Source organism: Buceros rhinoceros, unplaced genomic scaffold (assembly GCF_000710305.1).
Source record: "Buceros rhinoceros silvestris isolate BGI_N320 unplaced genomic scaffold, ASM71030v1 scaffold30603, whole genome shotgun sequence".
NCBI classification, from domain to species: Eukaryota; Metazoa; Chordata; class Aves; order Bucerotiformes; family Bucerotidae; genus Buceros; species Buceros rhinoceros.
In genome coordinates this window covers 3,934-12,706 of record NW_010403500.1, presented here as the reverse complement: position 1 = coordinate 12,706, position 8,773 = coordinate 3,934, and the positions used below count along the sequence as shown (strand labels likewise).

At 45.4% G+C, this 8,773-nt stretch overlaps 1 protein-coding gene across 1 annotated transcript in view; it reads left to right on the top strand.

Moving 5' to 3' along the window:
* Nucleotides 1-224: 224 nt before the first annotated feature.
* The window catches only part of CTDSPL2 (CTD (carboxy-terminal domain, RNA polymerase II, polypeptide A) small phosphatase like 2), a 12,298-nt gene continuing 3,749 nt past the window's right edge, over nucleotides 225-8,773 (top strand). The window contains exons 1-7 of the mRNA XM_010133042.1: nucleotides 225-429; nucleotides 2,346-2,484; nucleotides 3,702-3,851; nucleotides 4,410-4,625; nucleotides 5,357-5,435; nucleotides 5,742-5,853; nucleotides 6,746-6,832. Of these exons, the coding sequence (XP_010131344.1) occupies nucleotides 238-429; nucleotides 2,346-2,484; nucleotides 3,702-3,851; nucleotides 4,410-4,625; nucleotides 5,357-5,435; nucleotides 5,742-5,853; nucleotides 6,746-6,832 (975 nt within the window). The 5' untranslated portion in view covers nucleotides 225-237. The remainder of the gene's footprint in view (nucleotides 430-2,345; nucleotides 2,485-3,701; nucleotides 3,852-4,409; nucleotides 4,626-5,356; nucleotides 5,436-5,741; nucleotides 5,854-6,745; nucleotides 6,833-8,773) is intronic.

Genomic DNA, 8,773 nt, shown 5'->3' with positions numbered 1-8,773 from the left:
CTGGTTGGATCCCTGGCCAGATTATAGCCATTTGTCCTCCTGCTGGTGTTGTGCTTCAACTTAAGTAGCTCTTCTCTCTGACTTTAGCAAAGGCATCTGTGGGGATGGAAAAGCTCGGTGCGTCAGGATGCTGCCAGCGTTACATAACTTTCTGAATTCACAATCTGCAGCTCAATGCATTTCTTCAATGACTAAGTATTCTCCTTTTTTCCTTTTATAGCTTTACATGTGGTGCATATGAAAATGAGGCTGAGAACACGGAAAGCTTCTCAGCAGTCGAATCAAATTCACACACAGCGTGCTCTGAGGGCGAAGAGGAAACACTCGGAGGTGGAAGAGAGCTTACCTGTTGGCGGAGGAAAACCACAGAAAAATGAAACCGGCTTGTTGTCTTCAATCAAAAAGTTTATTAAAGGGAGCACGCCCAAGGTACGCTGTCTGGGTTCCTCCTTCTGTGTTTCAGTCGGGTCATATTCAGTTAAATCTGATTTAAAAGCATTTCTGTTAAGAATAAATAAACATGTGTAATGTGGTGGAAGGAAGACGTTCTTGTGCAGGGTTGGAAGGCCAGAAGTCACTGTGACAGTCGTGTCAGCTGACGGGTATTCTCTTAGAAGGGCAGAATTTCAAACCCTGCAGGAGTCAGTTGTGGGTGTGTTTAAGAGAGTCCAGGACCCCACAGGATTTATTACTGATTATTCTTTGTGAAAGGGTCGACTAACGAGTTCAGTAGGTGTTTAATTTGTTTTAAGGAATTTTGGGGTTACCAGCACTGGCACCTAAGAAAAGCAAGTCTGTGAGCACAGAGTAGCTGAACATTTTAACGTTTGTATTCAGAATTGTTCCAAAGTCCATCAGTCAATAACTGTCAAACCTCAGAAATGCTGCTCTCGTGAGGTCGATGTGATGCTCAGTGTTACCTCAGTGGACGCGGCCCCTGCTCAGGGGATCCAATTCACACATCATTGGGACGAAACCACTGAATCGCACCGTTCTTGATGCAGGCAGAAATCGGAGCGTTACTGATCTTCATGTGTTAGAACCTGCTGTGTGTACGTGTACATTTTGAGGGTAAACTATGTGTAAATCTTACTTTGATGGGCTGAATGTCACCTCACAGCTGCTTCACAAACCTGTGGGGTTTTGGTGAAGGGAGGCCAGGTAAAAAATCAAAACTTCATTCAGTCCCAGCAGTCCAGATACTGACATGATGTAGCTGTAAATTTTCAAGAAGAGGAGCCAAGAAGTCATAACTAAATTAAAACGTGTCCCAGGTTAACTCTATAATAAATCAACATACATGAATTCAGAAGTGTTTTCTGAGTTTTGAACTACATGTTGCAGCAATAATTCTATAACAAGGAAAAGCTGAGGTAATTTTAATTAAAGTAACAGTATATTCTTACCTTGTCAAAAATACAGGGAAATCCAGTATTTCATGGCATGTGTTAATTACTGATCGTAGAACACCGAGGTACCGACAAAAAAGCAGTTCGGAGGAAATAGATGGTCAAATGCACTTAGGTTTTGTTTTTCATTAAACCGGGACAATTCATCTTGTTTACATTCAGCATCTGTATTGTAGCTCAGCGGTGTGACAGTCTGGCTGCAGAACCACTGCAACTAAACACTGGGATCTAAGCAAAACACGTTACGTTGGAATGTAAAGATAAGGGAAATATGTCTGGTTTTCCTTTCCTTTGTCTCTGTGAGGGTTTGCTAACTTTCTCTCTTCCCCTCTTCTCTTCCTCTCCCACATCTTTGGGTTACATTTCATTCTTCTTTTTCTTGACAGGTGTTTTAATAAAATGTCCACATTTTTCTCCCATTTCCTTTCATGTCTTCTCCTGTGCCTGTAGCAAGACTTGGAGTGGTTCCAGTGGCATTAGCATGGCATGATATTGATACTGCTGGGCTATCTTCCAAAGCACTGATGACTTCACAAAGTAGTCTTGTGGCTGCCATGGAAACGTTCTAACTCCCCGAGATAGCGTATGTGTACAACTCGCATAGTAGTTCCTCTATGGGTGCATTAAAACCCGAATCACCACGGAGGTTATATGGCTTTAGGGCAGTTTGTCTCCAGAATGTCTTCAGAACAAGGGTGTCTTGGTGGTGCTGTTTGACACCTTTGTCAGTGACATGGACAGTGGGACCAAGGCCGCCCTCAGCAAGCTGCCAACAACACCGAGCTGAGTGGTGTGGTCAACGTGCTCTGCAGTGGGAAAGGAACAATAAAAGGGTCTTTTGTGAAACTTTCTGGCAGTTAACATTTTCTGTTAGCGTCAGTTGGGAGAAGAGGCACTATTCAGCATGTTTCTTTTTTCCCTCTTTTCTGTTTTAAGGAAGAAAGAGAAAATCCTGCCAAAAGAAGTCGAATCGACCGGGATATAGATAACAACCTGATCACATCCACGCCTCAAACCGGGGAAAAGCCTAACAAACAGATCTCACGGGTGCGGCGGAAAAGTCAGATGAATGGAGGTTGGTGACTGCTCTCTCGTGCGGTGTTGTGGTGATGCAGTCATCTCCCACTGTTAACCAAGGACGTTTCTCCTGTGGTGAGGTTGTTACGGGGTTTGTGACTGACTGCAGGGAGAGGAGGGCTGAGCTGATAGTACCAAAGTAAGGTTTCCAAGTCTGGAACAACAGGTCCGGCACTACTTCTCTGAAGCATCCACTGGATCTTTGTACAAACAATTTGGTGTGGGATTGTGACCAACTGTTTAGGCACTAATTTAACTTGTTTTGAAAATTATGATCCTAAAAAGCCAACGATAATGATGTGATTTAGCTCTTCTCCCATTTTCTCACCAAAAAAAGTGAAATGTGACTTCCCAGCTCAGGACCTTTGTGGAAGTAACCAGGTGTCCTTAGATGTTGAAAGCACTCCTCAGACACATAGGTGGGTTTCTGTCATGGCATCAGAGGAAGATTCAGATCACAAGGGTCCTCTGAAGATCATCTGGGCCAGTCCCCCTGCTCCCCTCACAGCAGCGTTGAAATGGGATCTGGCTTTGGAGATAGATCAGGCTGCTCAGAGCCTGGCCCAGTCAAGTCGGGAATATCTCTGAGGGTGGAGATTCCACAACCCTATTCCAGTGTCTGGCCACCTCCCTGTGGAAATGGTTTCTCTTGGAATATCTCAGTAATGACATGACAGCTCTGGGATGTTCTTTACATGTGCATTTACAGGAAACCTCAGTTGTTACTGGTTATGTTTTGTACCGTGAAGATTGATTTAATTCTGTGTCCATGACAGCAACAAAACATTCTCCTTCATGACTGTATTTATGCACATACGCGTGTGTGTGTATGTGGAGAATATTAAACAGTGGGCTTGATCTGGGCAGGTTCAGGGGGTCAGCCGGTGGACACCGCTGACCTTGTCTCTTGTTTCCATCTAGTGGAGTCCCCAGATAGTGACACCTGTTTGCTGTGGAAGTGTGCGGCGTCTTACAGTCCTCTCTTCCATCACCAAGCCCATTTAAAGGATTTAAACTGCTGTTACTCGTTCATCTCTAGTGTAGTTTATATAAACAAGGAGAGCTTCCTAATTCAGGGTGTGAAGATGGTGTCAGAAGTTGACCAAGTTGAACCACGAGCAAGAGGGATCTTTCCTTTAGTGAAAATAACACCAGTAAAAGCGAGGCTGGGCCTGCGAAGCAGTGGTGTTACACTGTGTAACTTCTCTTTTGCAGAAGCTGGCAGTTACGAAATGACAAACCAACATGTAAAGCAAAATGGAAAATTGGAAGATAATCCTGCCACAGGCAGTCCCCCCCGAACTACGTTACTGGGAACCATCTTTTCTCCCGTTTTCAATTTTTTTTCACCAGCAAATAAAAATGGTGAGTATTGTTTCAAACACCACTAGTGGTACAGCTGAGAGGGACAGATTACCTCTCTAAGCAAAACCCGTTTTGGGCAGCAGTACCCCTTTCAGGCTGATGTACAGACCACGAGTTACTGCTGCCGGGTGAAGGGCTCCTTAATTTGTAGGGGGTTGATGGATAATGAAAGAAGCACCAGGTTTAGGTGCGTTAGAACGTTTCATTCATAGGTGTAAGTATCTAGACAGTACCTTTTATTTACATGCCACAACGTTCATTACAATATGGTGCAGGTTGACTGTGCTGTTTGCTCTCACCATAACGGTTGACTGACTCTGGGAACTCTGACTGTGATTTCTAAAAAAAAAAAAAAAAGAAAAGAAGAAAAAACAGATGGGTGTTAAGTTCCTTGTCCCAAACAGCCAGCATTTGTCGTGGTCTTCATTTTGGTTCTTGTTTTCCTAACACAAATCAAACACAGCCATCTTCAGTTATTCTGACACTTCTCTGGAGGGAGCGATGACTGTCATGTCCCAATAGGAGACTCAGACTGAGTGTGCTGAACTCTCCCTGCAGGAACGTCAGGATCAGATTCTCCAGGACAAGCTGTGGAAGCTGAAGAAATAGTCAAGCAGCTTGACATGGAGCAGGTAGATGAGATCACTACAAGTACTGCCACGTCGACCAACGGAGCAGCTTACACCAGCCAGGCAGTGCAGGTCAGGTCTGCCGTCAACAACGGCTTAGAAGAAGTGGAGGAAGCGAACGACCGTGACCTGCCCCCTCTCACGGGTAAGAGAGGTGCATGTGCATGGGCTCAGGGGTTGAAGCTGAGCGTGACTCGCGCTCTCAGGGAGATCCGAGCACGTGCATTTCGTGTGAATTAACATTTCACATTTGCTGAGGGCGGGCAAACAGTGTACCCAGGCAAAATTGTATCCAGAAAATTGAGCTTCTTCTCTGAGTGGATGGCCAGATCAAATTCTTATCAGTGATCTAAATCCTCCCTGGACCCCCTGAATGTTGGTAGTCAGGTAGTGTGGAGGTTTTTGAAGACTCTTTTCAAGGAGGTAAATTTAACCTCAAGCAGAGGAGCTGATGTGACCCACCAGTCCGGTCCAGACCTTCTGAGCTGGGCTGTGGCCTCAGTTCCAAAGGGCTCCTCAGCCAGGAGGTGGGCGGGCTGTGCTGGCTCCTTCGGCTGGCCCGTTTGTCCAGCCATTCATGCCGGTGGGGTTGTACAGGCGCCTTGCCCTGTCATATGGGCACTTCCAGCCTGGCGGAGCCATGAAGCTCTGTAGCGTGGTGGGATGTCAGAGTCTCGCGTGGCTTCCTGAGGAGCTGTGCAGGCAGTTTCAGAGGGGAGGGGAGGACTGAGAGGGTGGGACGTAAGGGAGGGTTTTCTCCCTGTCGTTCGAGGCACTCGTGTATCAAGTTTTCACTTTCCCCAACTGCACTAATGAGACTAGCTCTTGTGGTTTTTTGTTTTATTTGTTGTTTTGGTCATTTTCATTGAATTTTAGCACCAGTATCTCCAGACAGTGGCTACTCATCAGCTCATGCAGAAGCCACCTATGAGGAAGACTGGGAAGTCTTTGATCCGTAAGTGCAATGACTGTGCTGAAAACATTAAACTGACAATTTTGGGTATTGGAATAAGACATTTTTATTGTAGTTGGGATGTTTGCATATTAAGGTAATGAATTCCAAAACTTCTTGAATTAAAAAAAAAAAAGTGCGTATAGATTTATATGCATTTATGTACCCCCACTTATAGATGAGGGTCTTTGGATTTAAAATACTTTCTTCTCATCCAGCCTTAAATATTCGAACTATTAAGCTTGGCTCCAGCATTACCAGTTAGGTAAAGTACATACATTTCTACAGCAAAATCCGTATTCTTTCCAGATACTATTTCATCAAACACGTTCCACCACTAACAGAAGAACAACTCAACAGGAAGCCAGCTCTTCCCCTGAAAACGAGAAGCACACCAGAATTCTCCTTAGTTCTAGACTTGGTAAATACCTCTATAAACACACACCCAAAGCGGGGTGGGGGGGTGTAGCATCGTAGCATTTAATTTCTTGTGCTTGTGGCTGAAATTAGTAATGTTTGCTTTAACGAAGAGGCCTTGGTGAATGTTACACACATTTGAATATTTTTTTGTTAAATATAGTCTGCATTAAAAAAAAAAAACAAACCCTAGTGGCCCAAATAGGATGCTTGCTGTGTTCAGTAGTTACCAACCTGTTCAAAATAAAGGACTGCAGGTTTTATCGCCTCAAACAAAGAGCTGTCTGTCCCCGTAAAGCTTCCCAAAATCCAGTGTGGAAAAACCTCAGATGTAGTAAATAGGAAAATTCGGCTTCAAGTGTTTTGTGTCAAGATTGGTCAGGAATGAATCCTTTAATTCTTAGGACACTTCTATTCTTAGAGGGCACAAATCCACTTTTTCTATGTTCATAGGAAATATATGTATGTCTATAATAATTTCTTCTAGTCTCCCTGCTTTGAAAGTGTTTTCAGACCTGTTAATGATGCCAGGAACATGGCCAGTGTCCCCAGCGTCTCCTCTGGTGGCTGGCTGAATGGGGAGAGTATTCGTGCTGGCAGGTGCCAGTTTGATCTGAGTGACAGGACAGCCTACACAATTAAAATGTCCTCTTGTAATTATGCCCCTAGCTCACAATTTGAAGTGGAATTTTTCAAAACCTGCAAGAATAATGAAATGTGTAATTCATTCAAAGAATTATTCTTCAATCTTGACAGCATTTGCACAAAAATAAATGTTCGGGGGTAAATAAGCTTACCTTAACGTGAGCATGGAAATCCAGAAAACAGCTTCCAGCTGTCAACGTTCTCTTCACAGCCTGTTCTTTCTTTTACACCACCTTCTCTTTTTGTAACAGGATGAAACATTAGTGCACTGTAGTCTGAATGAATTAGAAGATGCTGCGCTCACTTTTCCAGTTCTTTTTCAAGATGTCATTTACCAGGTAATTAGTGTGTGTGGACAAATCCGTACCTTTGTGTTTGGTTTAACTTGTGAATCCTCGCTGTGCATGTTTGGTACCGTCTTGGTTAGCGAGAGGTGAGGACCTGTCTGGGTATAAACCAGGGGTGTCCAGCTTGGCATGGTGGATGGCCTGTGCTGGGGGTGCTGTGGTGCGTTGCGTGGTGTTGGTCGCTGACTCCAGGTGTCAGCGTTCGGTTTTGAGAGCGCGTGTGAGGTCTCTGCAGCAGCAGCCTATCTCCTTGGCAGCAGGTGGAGGCCGGAGCCCTGACGGCTCAGCCAGTGTTGCTGCGCCGGTGCAGCTTCTCACGGACCGTTCACCTTCCTGCCTTGGTAGGGAAGTCCAGCCCACGCTGGCTGATGGCTCTTTCTGCGCAGCAGGCGTCTTCAGAGCCTGGCAGTAAGCAGCTCGGTCTCGGTCGTTCGTCTTGCTGTACGCTTTGCCAGTGCCAGTTCCACCTCTTCACTCCCAGAGTCCACTGGCTCTCAGGGACTGGTGATTGTCTCGTGGCAGCTGCTGGATGTCGGGGTTTGTCCGGCTGTCGGAGGTGGTGGTGGTTTAGTCGTGCGTGGTTTACACTGATGTACTGTGGAGGAACAAGCACGGGCAGGAGGAACTCTCTTCCAGCAACTACCAGAGGTGCTGCACTGACCCAGGCTGTTGTTCTCAGGTCCTTTTGGGTGATTGTCCTGGGAGTAGCTACAGCTTCCCCACCATGTAGTTGGCACGATATCGGACCTCACTCTAGTATCTTTGGAGAATGAGCCAGTCTTCAGGCACCTTAAAAGGACACTTGTCCAGGTATTTTTCCTGATTTTAAAAATATTTCTCTTCACTGTTTCTCATTCAAACTCTTGGAATCTGAAAAGCTGAAATAATTTTTAAACATGGGTTTATCTTCTCTGATTTGACGATGGCCAGGCATAGTCTCCTCCAGGCTGGGCTGGGAGTGAGCCTTTGAATTCGCTCTTCGGAAGGTCTTGGCACTGCTGACAGAATCAGGAGGCCTAAAGCTTCATTTTTTCCCTTCCTTCTCTTAAGAGATCTTGGTGTGATTGGAGTATTTTCTGCCTCTAATCGTGGTCCTTCCAGTGACTGTGTGTTTGTGCTGAGATCTAACTGGGATTTTGCTGTCAGGAAGATGAGGTCGATAGAAGGGGTGACTTCGAGTGTTTCTAAAGCTTCACTTTCCAGCATTGCACACAAGGCTGTGTGTCCCCCAACAGCCCGTGGGTCTGGATGAGTTTTCTCTTGGCTCTCTCTAGAGTCTAGCCAGGGTTTGCTGAGGAGCAGCAGCTTCCTGCAGGCGTGGGAAAGTTGGCCACTGTCTTTGAGCACACTCTCCCCATCACCCTACTCTCTTTTGCTGGTTTTGTGTCACACTAGACACTGATAAAACATTCACCTCCTGAGGTAACAGGTAGTAAGCAAGACAGATATCTTAAGGATACAATTAAGTTCATGTTTAATGAGGGTATAATATACAAAAAGAGAAATAATCTTCTCCTGTGGTTAAAGTTGGACAGAAGTTTGTTGATATTTCCACCCCTCCTAGTGAATTTAGGTGGTGATTAGCTTTTGTCAGCTTTCTACATGTAGTTCTTTTGCTTACCCATTTGACCATTGCCTCCAGCATAGTCCTGTATCAATTTCAGAACTCCAGATCTCATTTTGAAAGTCACTTTGGCTGGCAGCGGAGACGCTGACACTACAGCTGTCTGAGCAAGGCGGAGCTCAGCAAGTTACTGTCAATAAAGCGCTGCCCAAAGGAGCCCACTGAAAACAATGCTCAGAGAGACAGAGACTGCCAAAGATGTTTTCCGGTAGCTTCCAGAGGTGCAGCGCTTCCATGTCGGCTTTCCAGAAATGTCGATTACCTGTGAGCTGCCAAGAAAGGGCAGAACCCAGCTCGGTGCTGGTTTT